Source organism: Aptenodytes forsteri, unplaced genomic scaffold, assembly GCF_000699145.1.
Source record: "Aptenodytes forsteri isolate BGI_AS27 unplaced genomic scaffold, ASM69914v1 Scaffold66, whole genome shotgun sequence".
In the NCBI taxonomy this organism is placed as follows: Eukaryota; Metazoa; Chordata; class Aves; order Sphenisciformes; family Spheniscidae; genus Aptenodytes; species Aptenodytes forsteri.
In genome coordinates this window covers 3,460,061-3,478,027 of record NW_008795131.1, presented here as the reverse complement: position 1 = coordinate 3,478,027, position 17,967 = coordinate 3,460,061, and the positions used below count along the sequence as shown (strand labels likewise).

At 39.2% G+C, this 17,967-nt stretch overlaps 1 protein-coding gene across 1 annotated transcript in view; it reads left to right on the top strand.

Annotated features, from left to right (window-relative positions):
• The first annotated feature begins 353 nt into the window (after nucleotides 1–353).
• Nucleotides 354–17,967, top strand: part of PPM1D (protein phosphatase, Mg2+/Mn2+ dependent 1D) — a 21,537-nt gene continuing 3,923 nt past the window's right edge. Inside the window, exons 1-4 of the mRNA XM_009278233.2 lie at nucleotides 354–581; nucleotides 3,151–3,275; nucleotides 13,886–14,076; nucleotides 14,886–15,128. Of these exons, the coding sequence (XP_009276508.1) occupies nucleotides 370–581; nucleotides 3,151–3,275; nucleotides 13,886–14,076; nucleotides 14,886–15,128 (771 nt within the window). The 5' untranslated portion in view covers nucleotides 354–369. The remainder of the gene's footprint in view (nucleotides 582–3,150; nucleotides 3,276–13,885; nucleotides 14,077–14,885; nucleotides 15,129–17,967) is intronic.

Here is a 17,967-nt window from a genome sequence, read left to right as displayed (position 1 = left end):
ACGCTTGATTGATCCCGTTCAACACTCAAGAAGCACATCTTCCCCCATATTCTTCTAGTGATGCTTGGAGTATTAAACCGGAGGAGACAGTTTTTTTAATCCTATCTCAGTGCTTTGATACTGGCTTTAGATATATGTATCAATTTAAGCTGTAGCTAGGGGAGTGATGTTAAGGGGGGGACGACCTGAGGATACTAGTTTGCCCGGCCATACTATAGTTAAGTACACTCTGTATTGTAACATTACGCAAGCCTCTGTGACACACCCTTCATCTTGATCTTCAAAACATTACCAGTTCCACAGAATTAAAAACAAAGGTATTTTTATTTGCTTTTTTTTTTTCTCATTGCAGCAGAGTGGCCGAAGACCATGACAGGTCTGCCAAGCACGTCAGGAACTACTGCCAGTGTGGTAATTATCCGTGGGTCAAAGATGTATGTTGCTCATGTTGGCGATTCAGGAGTGGTGCTGGGAGTCCAGGATGACCCCAAAGACGACTTTGTGAGAGCTGTGGAGGTGACACAGGACCACAAGCCGGAACTTCCCAAAGAAAGGGAGAGAATTGAAGGCCTTGGGGGCAGGTAACTGTCTCTGCTTTTTACTTCAGGTTTGATCTGTGGGTGCTATTTGTGTCTTTCTGACTAAACTAGGCTTAAGCTTGCTTGTTTTTGGGGGGGGCAAGCAAGCTGGTAAATCTCATAGTCTATTTATATTCCTTCCCTCGTTATGCTCTGTTTTTTTTCTAGCTTGTTGGGGAGTAAGTTATAGTGATCCTCTGTGACACAGGTGTACTTTTTGCTAGTGGTTTCCGGTATAAACAAAATTGTAATTTCCTGGTGGATTCCCATGCAGCTGAGGTGTGGTTACAATTCTAAATGTTCACTGAAAACTTTGAAAGTGGGGATACTGATATTTGACCTATTTTTCATTAAAATCTGAGGGGGGAAAAAATTGCCTTTCCATATAGATAAGGATATGAGCTCTGGAATATCCATTTTGTCAAATGGTGGAAACACAGCAGTTTTGACAAAAAATACTCTATACTCATGCATTCTGCGTTGTTCCTGAGGTGACGGTGGCAGCTGTTGAGTAGGCTCTTCAAAGCTTCTGTTTAAGGAACATAAAAAAAAAAAAAATCTTAGATTTGAAACAAGAGACTGTATTTGCTGTGTTTAAATATACACTGAAAATGTTAGGATACCGCATTTTAACATGTATCTTTACATTAGTAATTTCTTCACTGTCAGGCGCTGGCAGATGGTTAGAACATCTCCAAGTTGTGGTTGATGTGTGTTCCCTGTGACTGAGGAGGAAAGCAGGCAGGTTTATCAGATGGCACTAATGTTTTGAGACAAACCTCAGGGCTCGCATTTGGCGTAGCTTCACAGGAGCTCTCTGTTCTTTCGTTCTACAGTACTGCACCAGATGGATGGGCACAGTTTCCTCCTCTTAGCAGTTCAGAGGCAGAGATCACTGAAGGTTTTCCTGTTGACATCATTCATACGAGAACCCTGTCAGCTCATTAACCTTCAGATATTTGTATCTCTAGCAGGTGGAAGTCGACCAGTTAGCTGTATTAGGGATGGTAGCTTTTCAGAAAGGGTAACTTGCAGTTTTGCTAGGTTAGTACTTCTAAGTGTATGGGTTTCCAAGCTGTGTATCTTGGGGATTGAAAGTCTCTGGAGCCTCAAAGAAGAATTCCCTGGAACTCATTTCATTCTGCCTTAATGAGCTGTAGTTAAATTAATGCCACATAATATATGAAAGTAACATTTAAATAGAAGCACTGGGCTGAGACAAACAGAGGCTGCTGCTATTTGGGCAGGAATGGTTAAAAAAATCTTCCAAAAAAAAAAAAAAATTTTTATTGGTGCTCCTTCTGTTTTTTCCAGGCTGGCTGTTGCAGCCTATTGTGAGGCAAATGGTAGGAGTGAGATGGAACTGTGCAACTATGCTTATTAATGTCTTCTCTTCCATGAGAATGAATTGGGAAAAGTTAATGGGAGAGCATAATTGAATCTTTCATTAAAAATGGTATTTTCCTAGTAACAGTCTCTAAGCGTGGGATGAGATCTTCTCTCAGATAATGACTGAAGTTAGCTTTGTGTGGTCATTAGTTGTACAAATGGATGAGATCAATTTTAGGATGTGGTGTTTGTGACTTTGCCGCACTGTGCATGTGAAAGGATGGAACTAAACATGCCCTTGTTGTTAAAGCCTTTGAAGTCTCAGGAAGTGCATCTTGAATAGCTTCAGTATGAGGAATCTTGAGGCTGTTCCAGAGCTTCTCAGTTTCTAATTACCAATGGCTGTTCCTTGGATAAAAGTTAGCTTTTAAGTATCTAGTTCTTAACTTGGTTGGGACCAAGCTTTGCTAGTTCTTTGCTCCATTACCTTTTCTTGCTTGATGGCTCATAATCCCTCTCTTCTTCTTTCCCTGCCTCCCCTGCCCCATAACAGCTGCCCCATTTACTTGCTCTGTAGCTTCTCCTTTGACCCTTCTAATGCCATCTGTGAGAACTAAAACCAGTGCTCAGTGCCTTAGAGCAGGTGTTAACATTCAAATGCAGAGCTGTTTCTTCCTATCTCCTGCTTTCAGCAGATAGCAACTATGAACAATTCCTCTTTTATTTCTGCCTCGTGTTGGTGCACCATTAAGGAAATCCCTACAGGAGGCTGTTCCTTTCTGTTTTGTTTTTTCCACTGTACTGTGCTGCTCTTTACTGCTGAACTTTGGCAGATGGAGAAAACTGAAGGAGGAACTACATGATATTTCCACCCCAGTGAGTTGATGTTGATGGTCCTCATCTGAGGAAAGCAAATTCAGTTTTGCTTTTTCTCCGACAGATTAAAAGATACTCTTACATCTGGTTGTTGCAGCCAGCCAGAATTTCTTCCAGGTCTTCATTCCCCTGCTTTTTCTTCTGCCCTTCATCTCTCACTTTTCCCTTTGGCTTAATATGGAATGAAACTATCTAAGTGATACCGTGTGTTTTGAAATACTTAATTGTGCTGTGGACTCCCCTGCTGAGGGTGCTGTCATTATTGACTCCATGTTTGCATATTTAACTGGTTTTGTGTCATTGAAACTAACTTTCATGCTTTCATTTCCATTCCTTTTTAACCCCTGCCTCTTTCTGATGGTTTTAGCGTGATCAACAAGTCTGGCGTGAATCGTGTCGTTTGGAAGAGACCCCGCCTGACTCACAACGGCCCTGTGCGCCGCAGCACCGTCATTGACCAGATTCCGTTCCTGGCAGTTGCTAGAGCACTTGGTAAGTTATGCTCATGTTTGGAAAGTGAGACACCACTGCATACAGGCCACCAGAACGGAATTATACTCTGCTTTGCCAAAACACATAGTTTAGAGGGATTTACTCGCTTGCCTTGATTACAAGGCCTTCTGAAAGTCTGGGCCTTTTTAAAGTATTTTTAATACAATATGGATTTCATTTTTCAAATAAAGCTGTAGAAGGTGTTATTGGTGAGTGAAGGACTTGCCCTACAACATGCAGGATTTTAAATATCCGTCTTACAAGGATGGTACTTCATTTCTGTTGCAAATGAAAATGTACAAAGCAGTATGTGTCTCCAAGATGGGAGAGCACATTTGTCTTTTTCCTTACTGAAATAGTAGGACTGTAATTTTTGACTAGGTGGTGGTAGGAGTAAGTTTTGCTGCATAGCATACGAATTACTTTGGTCTTCCTTTTGCGGTGAATCTGTTTTCTTTCAAGACTTAGCGTAGAATGAACAAAGGAATGAAAGTCAAGTCTGTGTTTTATCTATAACTTGCCTTTGCAAGGGTATTAGTAATGGGAAACTATCTTTGAGGAAGACTTTATTCAGGGGATAAAAAGGCATATTACAGTACCTAGCAAACTTGTTATGAATGGTTTTTGGGAAGTACTTCATAACTTAATCTTTGAATGCCTCTTGCCCCTGAGTGTTGCTGGTTTTTGGTCAGTTTTTTCCCTTAAATTTCATTGCAGAATTCCAGTCTTCTGTAGTTCATTTTCTTTCCTTCCTTCTTCCCTTTGCCCCAGTGAAGAATTCTCTATCCAGATGTACCCAGTATAGGTTCAATTTCATGGAAATGTGGTATCATATTTTTACCTGTGAAAACTGTCCTGTGACTTAATGTCTTCTTGGCAAGCTTGACAGTTACGTGACAGTGTTGTCAGTGTTCCTAGATCAGCTGGCAGTGTGTCATGGGGACAGTCCGTTCTGGGACCATGGTCATCTTGATAATTGCATAGCATTACTGTGTCTTATTTCAAAGGCAGTGATACAGTTTCACGTGGATTTGTCCAGCGTTAAGAAGAATTTTGCAGTGATAACTAACATTGTAAAAGATAGCCAACTGTGACTCCTTCCTTGATATATAGCTAGGTGGCTGAATGGTGATCTTTCAATAAAAATAAAATTTTAATTTTGTGGACATTTTTCTCTATCTTATGAGTCGTTATTATGTGTCATATTTTAGGCAAGATAGATGCTTATTTTATGGTTAGTAAAACTGACTTGAGAGTTTGAGAAATCCTTCAGAGTTAATAGATGACTAGCAAACAGATCTTCATTCACTGAGCAACATATTCCTCTTTCCCTCTTTTCTGCAGAAGGGTACATGTTCCTCATAGATTACAAAAAGTGTATGCTTAATTTTGATGAATCTTTCATTCCTATGATTGCAAGTTTATTGTTTGTCTAAATAGCTCGATGACTTTTGATGTGATTCCTCTCAGCGAGTTGAACAAAAGGATTTGGCTGGGTTTTGTGTGCAGATGGGAATTCAAGGAATGGTGCATCTGCTAGCCCCCTATTGCATTCTCTCCAGTTACGTGGATGAAGAGGATTACTGGAGAGTCTCAGGTCCAAGAAATGAGAACACCTATTTTTTAACAATTCTTGGTTTCAAAAGTTAGCAGATGTGAAAGCTTAAAAGAGGGCTCTGGCGTCTTCAAATCATGGAGAAACAGGTTTACAATGTGACAAGTGTTTTGGTGTTTGCCTGCTCAAGGAGCCTCCGTAGGCTCTTTGCATCCCCTTCTGAGGAGGTATGACAAACCTCCTGGAAAAAGGAACACAGCTGCTTCGCTCTGTAGGACCCAGATGGTGCACAGACGCTCACAGTTTGGAAACAGGATTTAACTTCATTCTGAGGCCAGCATGCCCCTTACGCTGCTTACAAAAGACCTACCACGACTAAAGCCATTTGCATTCATGCTGTTGAGGCCTGCTCGACCTCTTGGCTGGCTCCCAGATTGCTACCCTGGTTGGCACAGTACTGCTGTGTTGGAGCTTCTCCAGGCGGAGTAATAACTGTCAGTGTTGACATGTACTGGTTACCAATACTCTAGTCAATCCTGCTAAGATCCAGCACAGTGATTCTTTTTGCTAAGTCCAAACTTGGTTGTTATTCTTGATAGAAATCCCATCCAGATCCCAGACTGGACAATAACTGGACAATAATTTTTAGTAGGAGAGCAAGAGTCTCTCAAGACTCTGCTCTGCACCGTGGAGAGAAACCTAGAGTTGTGAATTTACTATCTTTAAAGTGGGAAGATTATCTAATTAAAAACCCTAAAATTTAGAATGTAGGTGGTGTTGGGGTTTTTTTTTAAGTTTTCTTTCTCTTACAACACTTTAAAATATGTTGATGTACTCTCATCCATCATCCAGTCCTTAAGTCTAGCACTCATTGTAAGGAGTACAGCAGAGGTTTTAGAAATAGCAGGAATAAAACGCTGTGGAAAAGTATTGCATTGGTCAAATATTTGGACAGCAGAAAGGATACTGGTGCAATAGAAGTCCTTCTGGCCAGATTAATTCCGTTGACATTCCCTTTACTGTTCTGATTGTCTACAGTGTCTTTCTGCCCTACAATAAGCATTTGTGGTATGCACTTTTTATTACCACTGCTTCTTACGACAGTAGTGACTGTATGTAAGTAACGTTTATTTTATTTATAGCCCCATAACAAGCCAGAAATATTTAGGCTTCATGCTGCCTCTGTAAAGTATCTGTATGCTGCTTTTACTGTATACAGGTTTTAAGTCTTCTAATGAAATATTTTAAACTGTAGCGGAGTGTTCTGCATTTTAAGCATAGCTACTTCTGTTAACCTTTTCTGGGCAATGAAAACATCTTTCTTTATACCAATTTGCCTTGTAATAGATGCTTATGAATCCCGTGCAATCTCAGAATTGTTCACCTCAGGACTTGCTACCCATTCTGATCAGAAGAGCATTTTGTTTCCTTAGAGTGTAATCGTTTGAGTAAGTTTCCTGGCACCCATAGTTTCATGGTAACTGTCCATTTTATATGCCTGTCCCTGAAACAGGTGTGAGGTAACTCAAATTACTTGAAATCCCTTTGCATAAGTCAAGGCTGTGAGTGTGCAAATTGCTGGGATACCATAGAGCAGATGCTCAGGGGCAACAAGCCATCATGTAACTTGCTTGTGTGTTTCGAAGAGTCTGTGTATGTTGTTGCATCATGTATTAGTTACTGTCTCCCTGTGGAGACAGTAACTGCATGTGGCACTCGGGAAGGCATTGTAGGCTCCCATGAGCATGTTTGCGTGCGCATGTCTTGGGCACAGAATGCTGAGAGGGGAAATAACCTGCTCAGCGGTTGTATAACAGAATAGCAAGATACATGGTAGCAGAAAGGTTACATTTCAGCTATAACATCTGTCTAAATAGATTAACTTAGACCTGTTTCTGGGACGATAAGCACAAAGCTGTAAGTGTACGTGATGTGTGTTTTATTCCCATGTGTTGAACCCATTGTGGAAAACTGGAACAAAGAGTTTTGATCTTTGGAGACCAATTTTGAAGTAAAATCTGGCCATGTGTGTAACTTTCAAAGGTGGTATACAAAGCAGGGGAAGTACAGAAAAGCTACAGTCTGAGCTCTGAGTATCTTATTGTATAACTTGAAACAAGAACAGAATGTAGAAACAAGCAGACAAATGGTGTGATTAATCACTGAGCTTTGTAGGTTGACTGTAAGTGTAACCTAAACTCACTGTAGTTTTCTTAAGTTGCTATTTAAGTTCATATCCCCAGCTGTCCCCCAGCCTGATCAAGCTGACTGGTAATGCGTGGTGTGATGGCAGAAATGGGTCTTGATTGTTTTTTGAATTGCATAAGCTAGTGAGTTATATTTAAGTACTGCACAGCGTTTTCCAGGTTTTATTGATAATTGCTTTTTTATTTCATCTATATAAACAGACAAACTTGAGATGCATTTGGGATTCTAGCCTTGTCCTAGGGATGTCTTGTTCTAGCTTGTATAACTTTCTTCACCCCCAAGACAAAATATATACATATGCCTGTACAAAAATGTAGAGTATGTACTTTACTTTGCAGATCTGTGTGTTATATGGATCATGTGAAGGCATCTGCGGATCCATGTAGCTCCAATGAGAATGTTTGGGGCTGTGGAGGTCTCTCTGCGTGCCTCTTTAGCTCTCTCTTCTTTGGCAATATAGAAAAGCAATAATAAAACTTTTCTCCTAAAGGTAGAACTATCCAGGTTTGGTCAGTGCATTCTTCTGTTTTACCCCTTGTCTTCAGCTAAGCAAATGCTATCTAGGATTGTCTTTTAAAGCTTGAAATTCCTCTTTAGTGTTCATTTGAAGGATTTAATTCAAGGCCAGAAATTGTGAGTAGCTTTCTGCATGCCATTTTAGCTCTTCACCTCTACTTTTGCATACCAGTTCTTGCAGGCTTTTCTCATGCAGTGTGCTCTGATGTAGCCCTAGACAGACACCTTTTTTCCTCTTTTGCCTGTGATTTTGCTCACTTACAAGCAGAGACGAGCAGTCATGGTGAAGACTGCCTTATGAGCAGCTTTTAATTCACCTTTCATTTTAAATGCAATTATTTGTTTAATTTGCTGTTGAAATACTGTTCTCTTGCCTGTGCTTTCCTTTTCTACATAGTGTTGAGGGTGGCATTCTTTCAACAGGTTTGACTGAAATAATATGTAAAAGAAGCTCCTAAAAAAGTACTCCTAAAGGAGCAATGAAAGTTTTAAAGCCTCGAGTGCTACCTGTGCAACTTTCCTGCTTGCTGCTACCTCCATTTTTGTCCCCATCCCTCAGACCGAACTGTCTTTAATCATTCCTGGGTTGTATGAATGGGACATTGCGTTGCATTCATCTTTAGACTGCCAAAGATGCCCTCTTGTGGCTATAGGACTAGGTTGCCACGAGTTTTGGTGAAAACGCTTTCCACCCCAGCTCAGCCTTGAATGGTTTTAAGCGGTTACTGTTTGTATCCTTGCTGAGATTTGTCTCGCTTCCTAGCAGCGCTGCCTCATTGACAGCGAAAAAAGGAAGTTCTGCAAGTCTTCTCTTTGTACTAACAGACCTTTTAGATAAACCTTTGATTTAAAAAGATCTGGGATTAATCAAACTGGGTTTTCATTTTGACTGACTTATAAAAGTAAACTTTTCTTTCCTCTATTAAAACCAAAAGATATTTTTGTATTCAAAACAGCATGCTCCAGAAACATAAATGACAGTCTTGATTTATGTGACTTCTGGACGTACTTTTGCTATAAGGCGGCTTTGGGCTTAATCCAGTCCAGTCTACTTATATGATGGGTGTTTTTGTTTGTAACTTCAGTTACTTTCTTGGCAGCAGCTGAGTTACAAGTAGTTTTTTTTCCATTGTATTTTAAAAGGTAATAGTAAGCAGATAAGATAGACTACATATTTTGATGTTTTTATGGGTAGTTAAATTAGTTTCCTGCTCCTTTAGTATATGATTTCAAACATCTATTTTTCATTTTGTAAGATGCAATGTAATTTTTGTGTAGATCTCTGTATATTATTCTGGTTCGAGTCATGACTAAGAAACAGGTATGATTTTTCTGGAAAATATGGAAGGAACTACATTAATACCATTCTTTTTGGTTTGGAAAAGAAATATGCAAGCATCACACCAAAAGAAATATTCCTGATCTGTAAGTTTTTAGAGAACAAGATTGTTAAGTTTTGTAAGTGTTTGGTTTTTAATTCAGAACAAAAATAGTATGGCTCGCAAAGTGAAGTCTGAGAACCTGGCATTCCAGTTCTGTAATACTAGCCTTTGGCATATCACATCATCTTACTATCTTGGCTTCCCAGTCTGCTAAAGGGTCGCTTGTCTGTCTACTTGCTTTGGGACAGAATTAAAGATTTCAGAGCACTTTGAAACGCCTAGGGAAAAGCATACTCTGCGCTCTGGCTTACTTTCCTTTCCCTTTTTCCTTCCTGGAATTGTAACAGAGTGCCATGTAAAGTGGCTCTTCCTAAGTTTGTCGTCTATTCCTCAGCCGCTGTGGATGCTGTGCTCTCCAGCTGGCCAGAGAAAGATACACAGCTGACATGAGTATTCTATCTATGCAGCAGCTCTAAAAAGCATTGACTCAATCTGTGGTGCTCTGCCCTTTAGGAAGATAGATAAATAAAAATAGTGCCTCACTCTAGTGACATGGGTTGGCCTTTGCTAGTTTGGAGTTGAAGGATCTGTGAGAATTATTCTTTTAAGTGAAGGTACTCTTTATGCAGTACTGTTCTACCAAGGATCACTTGCCTGCTTGATTAGTCTGAGTTTGGGTTTATGGGAGTGGACTGACGAAAGATGAACACCGAAGGCAATTTTCCCTTTTCTTTAGGGCAATCGCAAGTACTGGTTGTTTCCTTCTAGGCTGAGGAAGGAAGAATATGGATTTTTCTATATGCCTCAGGCTTCAAATACACTTTGTGGAATTTTTCCTGGGTCAAAGAACAAAAGCTTTATTTTTTTTCAGTTCGTGACATCTAGAGCTCCATTTAGCTTTCAGTAGCTCCAGACTTGTCTGGAGCTGGTCAGTTAATACCTGATTGTGCTTTAATGCTGTTCCATCATACAACTTTGGAAATAAATTATTGTGTATTTCCTAGAGGTTTTTGAGCTTGAATAGATGATGAGTACAGTTGAATTTAAAACTCATGGAGATTCAGTTCTTACTGTACGTTTACAGCAAACTTGGAATGCTGCTTTGACAGAGGTGATGCCACAGGAGATTATTTGAAAGAATCCATTTTGCCGAAAAATGTGTGTTTAATAAACTTAGTCTTTGAAGCTGCGAGTCCTTGGTCTAGTTCCCCTTCACTATTTGCTTTCAGGAAAAATTACTTTCCTCTTGTAGTATCTAATTTCCCTCTTTCTGCCCCCTCCCCAGTTAAGAATGATGGTAGTACCGTAGACATGTGGCTTAGCTGCAGATTTGCACCTGGATTTGGCCAAAGATGTAGACTACTATTGCCAGGTAGTCTGGCAGCTGTTCTAAGGCAAATCATGACATGCCAGCTATTAATTGTGGTGTCAAGCCCACACCTCAGTGTATAGTTCCACCATGGCCTTCAGAAGGGCAACTCATTGTGGAGGAGAGACACTGAGGTTGGAAGGCTTTCAATGGCAACTAGGAAGGTTGGGCTCCTGGTCAGGGGCTTAGCCTGTGATTTGTGAGGTGTGGATTCATCTTATGTGTTCCCAGAATCTCTGTGTGCCCTTTGGCAAGTTTATAATCCTTGGAGTCCCCTTTATCACCGATCCGATATTCCCCATTATCCCCATGAGGAGCCTTCTTCCTCTTGGAGGAAGATTCTCTGAAATCAGTGTGATTATTACTTGGCTGTTTTCTCGGGAAGAGCAGCAGATGGGCATGGTGACATGTGCGTAGATGAACCAAAATTAAATAGCATCGGGTTATTTTTATCATACAGCACAGTATTTTTAATTAAAAAAATGATTCAGCTAATAACATTTGAGTATGAACAAACTAGCAAATAAAAGTGTAAAAATATTATGCATGTTGGAAATTGATGCTGCCACTGATTCCAAGATCTGGCTGTTATAAGACCCTAAGCTCTTGTTTATTTTACCTGCTGTGTCCATGACAGACATGATGTGAAGAACTCTCGGTGCATGAAGACTTTTCGTGGCAATTCATATACAATAATTGCTGTGCTGGAGCTCAGCTCTTCTGTTACAGTATTTATTTTGATCTTGTTGCCAGCTGGCTTGCTTTGTTGTGAGTCTGCGGAGGGAGAGTGCACCTCTACACAAGCAGGCTTGGCTTTTAATTAGCACTTATTAAAAGCATGTGTTTCTGTCTGCCGCTGCTGCAATGAAGGTGAATTGGTGCTTTAATGAGGATGGACCATCCACGCTTGCTATGGTGAAGTGGAGTAATTGAGTTGAAGTATTCCCTTTCCTGATTCTGGAAAAGTCTTTTCAACTGGTTGATAGCTTAAGGCAAAGCTAATGGAAGGAAGTAGGAAGAGAAAAAGCTTATTTATTATCTTTAAAAGGGTGGTGATGGACACGGAAGAAGGCTACAGGCATGCTTTCTGAAGCCAGCAAAAAGCAAAGAAAAAAAACCCTGACAAAACCTTACTCTTAAACTGGAGTTCTTAAGCTTCTGTATGCTTTTCAACTTTGACATTTTAATTAATTTCTACTTTTAAAGCCTTGTGTTCTGCACAGAAAAATCTAGCCACTGCTTGCAAATAATAATGTTACTTTTTGTTGCTTATCACTATAGGAAGCTATGTATGAACACGGGGGGGGGGGAGGAAGAGAAGGTGTTAACGCAGCATAATACCATTCTTGATTTAAAGGTCCAACCTTAGGAAAAAGCTTATTTTTTTCAAGTATACCTGATAAATGAAATAAATTTATATGGAAATGCATTTTTCTCTTGGAGTGGTTTTTACTTGAGGATGGTTTGGAGGAAGCACTCGAACCAGTAGATGTTTTGATTCAGATGTGGTGTTCAGATTCAGTTCAGGCCATCGTTACTGGTGAGGTGACCCCAAACTCGTTCGCATAGCAAGAAGGATTTAAAAATAGAAAGGTTCACTGCTTGAGGCCTTCCAAGGGAGAGGCTTTAGCTCTCATTTTCTGCTTTCCTGCTGGAACCCAGGCACTGCTTGTGTTCCTGTGGCTTCTTTCCAACTCCAAAATTTGGCACGTGGTGTTCAGCTGGAAAGACACTCTAACGCAGCACTGCATGGCTTTGAAAGTGATGCTAATGCTGTGGAGAGAGGAGGAAGGGGAAAAAAGTTAATAGGGAAAGGCTTCAGACTCTCCTCCTTTGCCCTCTTCCTTTGTTACTTCTCTGTGGCACCTGCATGCACAAATACATACACAGCAAGACAACCGTGTGTTTCTGTATTGCTTGGATGGCTGTGGAGGAGCTCAGGTGTGTTGGTTTTGGTTTTTGTTTTTTGTTTTTTTTTTAAAAGAAAAAAAGGCAGTTTAGCACCTTGAGTGTGAAAAGGTGGGGTTTTTCATTTGGGGTGGGTTTTTTGTTTTTTTTTTAAAAGAAAAAAAGGCAGTTTAGCACCTTGAGTGTGAAAAGGTGGGGTTTTTCATTTGGGGTGGGTTTTTTGTTTTTTTTTTAAAAGAAAAAAAGGCAGTTTAGCACCTTGAGTGTGAAAAGGTGGGGTTTTTCATTTGGGGTGGGTTTTTTGTTTTTTTTTTAAAAGAAAAAAAGGCAGTTTAGCACCTTGAGTGTGAAAAGGTGGGGTTTTTCATTTGGGGTGGGTTTTTTGTTTTTTTTTTAAAAGAAAAAAAGGCAGTTTAGCACCTTGAGTGTGAAAAGGTGGGGTTTTTCATTTGGGGTGGGTTTTTTGTTTTTTTTTTAAAAGAAAAAAAGGCAGTTTAGCACCTTGAGTGTGAAAAGGTGGGGTTTTTCATTTGGGGTGGGTTTTTTGTTTTTTTTTTAAAAGAAAAAAAGGCAGTTTAGCACCTTGAGTGTGAAAAGGTGGGGTTTTTCATTTGGGGTGGGTTTTTTGTTTTTTTTTTAAAAGAAAAAAAGGCAGTTTAGCACCTTGAGTGTGAAAAGGTGGGGTTTTTCATTTGGGGTGGGTTTTTTGTTTTTTTTTTAAAAGAAAAAAAGGCAGTTTAGCACCTTGAGTGTGAAAAGGTGGGGTTTTTCATTTGGGGTGGGTTTTTTGTTTTTTTTTTAAAAGAAAAAAAGGCAGTTTAGCACCTTGAGTGTGAAAAGGTGGGGTTTTTCATTTGGGGTGGGTTTTTTGTTTTTTTTTTAAAAGAAAAAAAGGCAGTTTAGCACCTTGAGTGTGAAAAGGTGGGGTTTTTCATTTGGGGTGGGTTTTTTGTTTTTTTTTTAAAAGAAAAAAAGGCAGTTTAGCACCTTGAGTGTGAAAAGGTGGGGTTTTTCATTTGGGGTGGGTTTGGGTTTTTTTTTTTCCTTCTATGAGCAGGGCTCGTTAGGGTCTGCAGGGCAACATACCATCGTGATGCAGATTGACATCTAATGCTGTATATGATGTTGGGGAGAAAAAGGGTGTTATGTGATCCTCCCCCCCCCAAACCTCAACCTAGTTGTATAAACTGTGCCAAGATTCCCTGTACAAGAAGTAAGGATTTTGTCTCCAGTATTTAAACTGTACCAATAACTGGAAAGGCAGATTTTTCCAAGTTTGGTGTGGGTTCAACAAAGTAAGGCTTTACTTCTGTTTAAGGAGACCTTTAGTTGTTCTGATAGGTTTTAGTTTGGATATTGAGGTTTCACTGTTTTCTAGGTATTAATCTGTTATATTTCCCTTTTTTCTGAAAATCTTAGTTTTAAGAGAGTAGAAGACCTCCTATAAACATAGGGTGGTTTGAATGTGTTTTTATTTAAATTGCTACATGTTAATAAACATGATTGGAAAGTGACAGCAGTAGAACAGTAGTTGTGCTGAAATCACTTTGTATTACTGTTGGTGACTTGAGACTGGTGGTAATTGTTTTCACGGGAATGTTTTTCTGTAGTTTCCAAGATTCATATTTTCATGTGTAATGTAACAATTCAAAAGCATTTTCTTCTTCGCTAGGTGATCTTTGGAGCTACGACTTCTACAGCGGTGAATTTGTTGTGTCTCCTGAACCTGACACTAGTGTGCACACAATTGATCCCCAGAAGCACAAATATATTATCCTTGGCAGTGATGGACTGTGGAACATGATCCCACCTCAAGATGCCATCTCCATGTGCCAGGATCACGAGGAGAAAAAATACTTCATGGTGAGAGCAGTGGCTATAAGTCACTGTGGAAATGTAATACTTTTTTCCTCTAAAAATTGCTTAGTCTGGCATGTATGAAAAGTACCTCACAATGGCATTGTTGTTCAGGCATATTCATAGTTTTGCCACAACATGTAAGTTGTTACAACGTGGCTAATACTGTGCTTGCACATACTGCCAAATACCATGCGTGCTAACATTGTTTTTAAATTATTTGGTTGTCATTTTGGGGAAATTTGACTACCAGGGTGGTATCTGTGAGTAATAAAGAAGAGAAACATTTTCCTTCTCTAAGGAAGTTATACAAAATAGTGTCTGAAAATGAAATTTATTTCACATAAGGCACGTTACAATGCAGACAATTGTTTATTGGTTTTTACATGATTTGTACGAAGTCTGAAATAAATTCTTCTCTGGTTTATTTTACAGAACAGTTGAGAACTTACGTAGTGGCGCATCTGAGCATCAGATAGTAAATAGTCTGTAAACCCCTTGAGAGACTTTAGGGAAGTCCATAGGATGTGTTACAACTGGGCTATTTATGCAAGTCATTGCATCAGTTTTATCGTTTAAAGCACTCATATATATGTGGATTCTACCGTAAACTGATTTTACAGTTATATTTCACTGAGAAGAAAGATACATTTCAATTAATATTTCCTCTTGTGTTTCTGAATCAAGCTACTTTAGCACATGAAATATAGGAATAATGTATTTCAGGCTGTGCCACATAAGCTCTCCGTCTTGCATTTATAAAGTAAAGTGGACCTGATTGCTTTCTCTGGCTGTCCCTCTCTTCTAACACACAGGGAGAGCACCGACAGTCTTGTGCCAAAATGCTGGTGAACAGAGCGCTAGGCCGGTGGAGGCAACGCATGCTTCGTGCAGACAACACTAGTGCCATCGTAATCTGCATCTCGCCGTTGCAGGACAGCAAAAGCAACTTGGAAAATGAAGAAGAATTGTATCTCAACTTGGCAGAGAGTCCCTGCTATAGCAGCCCTGATACGAATGTCATGACACCCTCCCGCTGCTGTACCCCACCTGTCAAGGTAACATTTTTTTTTCCAGTGTTTCAGATGTTCCAGATGTTTAGAGTGTGGAACCCACTAAATACGTATGAATCTTCCTTTTCCTCCCCTGGTAGTAATTTCTTTTTAGGCAGCTTACCGTGATGTGTAGGATTGGGGCAATGGTGTAGTCAGACCATTGCCAGTGATTAAAGTAATACTTCTAGAAACTACCGGCCTGTCAACTTAAATCACTATTTAATGTTGCTTTGTTTGTTTGTTTTATTTTAACTGCAGTGGACTAGGCAGTATGTATGGCTAGATAATATATTTCAGTTGTAGGATAGTAACTTGACAGCCATATCCTCAATACTTCCATGTACAAAGCTTTGTTAAAAGTTCATCTATTTCTCCAATGTTTCTTAAAAGACTTTGGAACACCAAAGGTGGAGTATTAACATATGAACTTCTCGGAATTGCTGAATTTAGGGATATAATGTTTTCGTAACTCTTAAAATACCAATCATTTATTAGTAGTTGTTGATCTGTGTTCCCTTCTTAATGTAGAAGAAATGATTACTGTAACTTCATGCATGTAGTTCACATAACTTTAAATGCACTCTTAAAAGTAAGTTTTCCAAGATCCCACACAAAATCAGAAGGAGGCTATTGAAAGAGAGGAATCAGACTGGGGGGATCAGAGGTTTAAAAAAAAAGGAAAAAACATTTATTAGTAGTTGTTGATCTGTGTTCCCTTCTTAATGTAGAAGAAATGATTACTGTAACTTCATGCATGTAGTTCACATAACTTTAAATGCACTCTTAAAAGTAAGTTTTCCAAGATCCCACACAAAATCAGAAGGAGGCTATTGAAAGAGAGGAATCAGACTGGGGGGATCAGAGGTTTAAAAAAAAGGAAAAAAAACCAACACATCCCCATAGAGAATAAGGTTGGGCTACAGTTTCTTTTCCTACCTTGCCATGTACTTGCATAGCTTGCACAGCTGATGAATTGCAGACTGCTTGTGGATGTGTTCGATGTGTTCTTAATCTTCGTGTGTTTTGTTTTGTTGTTTTTAAGGTAACCTATGGGTTCATGTATTCAAACACACATTGTTATACAGTTTTCTTTCTGGACTGGGAGATGTTATTATCTTTCTCTGGTTGATTTAATGTTCTTTGTTAGAGAAAGAGACATTATAATACAATACAAGGTCTTTCTTCAGGTTAGAAGTTTTAACCATTAACATAAAGCAGAGCTGTTCAGAAGCTTTTTTTTTTTCTGTCTAAGAACTAGAGTGTAGTTATGAGTGGATGTTTGTTTCAGTAATTACCAGCTGCTCCTGATTTAAGTAACTGTCCTTTGATGTTCTGCAGTATCTTTGGATAACTGTCCTTTGGGCAAAGTAAATAGAAAGCAAAAATTAGAAAGGGGAGTCCTTAACGTTCCCTTGGTAGAAACAAGTTGCTAATAAAATGGCAAGCTCAACCTTTCTGTCTCCTTCACTTCTATCCAGTCTAGCAAAATACATGAAAAGAGCTTAAAATCTTGAGTGGAGAAAAATTACTTGAATTCTAAATACTCCTAGACTTCTAAGTTGTACCATATGTTTCATGTGTGATTTATTATCAGTACTCATTGAATAAACCTTGAGCTGCATTGACTGCAAAATATCCAGGAAGTGGCATTTCTGGTTAAGGACTTAGTGAAATTTTTTTTTTTTTTTTTTCTTTAAGATTCCCCCTCCCCATCTAAGGTGATGGGGCGATGTGTGAATCTAAGGTGAACTGTGGTGTATGAATCTAGATAAATTGCAGCAGGGGGTCACAAAGAGTGAAGATTTGAAAACTTCAGACAACTAACAGTTTTGGTGTTTGCCATGTAGATAAGGCTTTTTTTTTTTTTTTGTTTGCTTAATGTGCAAAACCCAAAAGAAAATTTTGACTGGCTACAGGTCTGCATTGATAATATATGTATAAATTAGTTCTATTTTAATGCAAGTGTTTTTCTCCTCTTGGATTAAAATAGAAGCGGTGTCACCAATTTAAAGACATAGAACCTGTTTTCTCAGTACTTGTTTTTTATTAAAAGTACAAATGTAATATAGATCTCTGCTCTGTACTGTCAGAATAATTTTGAAATACTTCAGAAAAAAACAAATGTCTCCAGGCAGATCATAATAATGAAATGTCGTAGCAGTTGTGTCTCCATGTATGGTGTGGGGTTTTTTTTTTTCCAAAACAAGAACTTTGTGTAGTTAACTGTAAGTGTATTTGGTAACTACACCATCCTGAGTAATGTTATCTTTTTCATAGTACAAAGAGCTTTATCGATTAGATAAGAGCCACAATGGAAGGAAAAACATATTTCCATAAACTGTGGTTATGTAGTGGCTGGACTGTAGGCTTTTCGTTTATATAGCCGTCTGACTTCGCGGGAGCCTTCTGGGTAAAATTCAGTGTATGCAGGAGGGCTGCTGGCTCAATGTTTCCTTTAAAATTATTGTGAAATGTAATTGAGGCATTTGGGACTCTCCCCAAAAACGGTCGAATACCTGGTTTCTTATGCCTTGCCTCAGCCATTAAAAGGGAGCCTTATTACAAGGTGCCAGTTTTCTTATGAAGTACAGCCACACAACTATTTCAGAATACGCATTTTGGAATGCTTTTCTGATGGTGATAACTTGTGAGAGACTCAGGAAGTGCCCTTATTTCGTGATCCTTTGTGATCCTAGTGATACTGTCAACCTCATAGGAGGGAAAAAGCCCCATTTTGTTGATGATACAAAAGAAAGTATGGCCATAGATAGAATCATAGAATCATTAAGGTTGGAAAAGAGCTCTAAGATCGAGTCCAACCGTCGACACAACACCACCATGT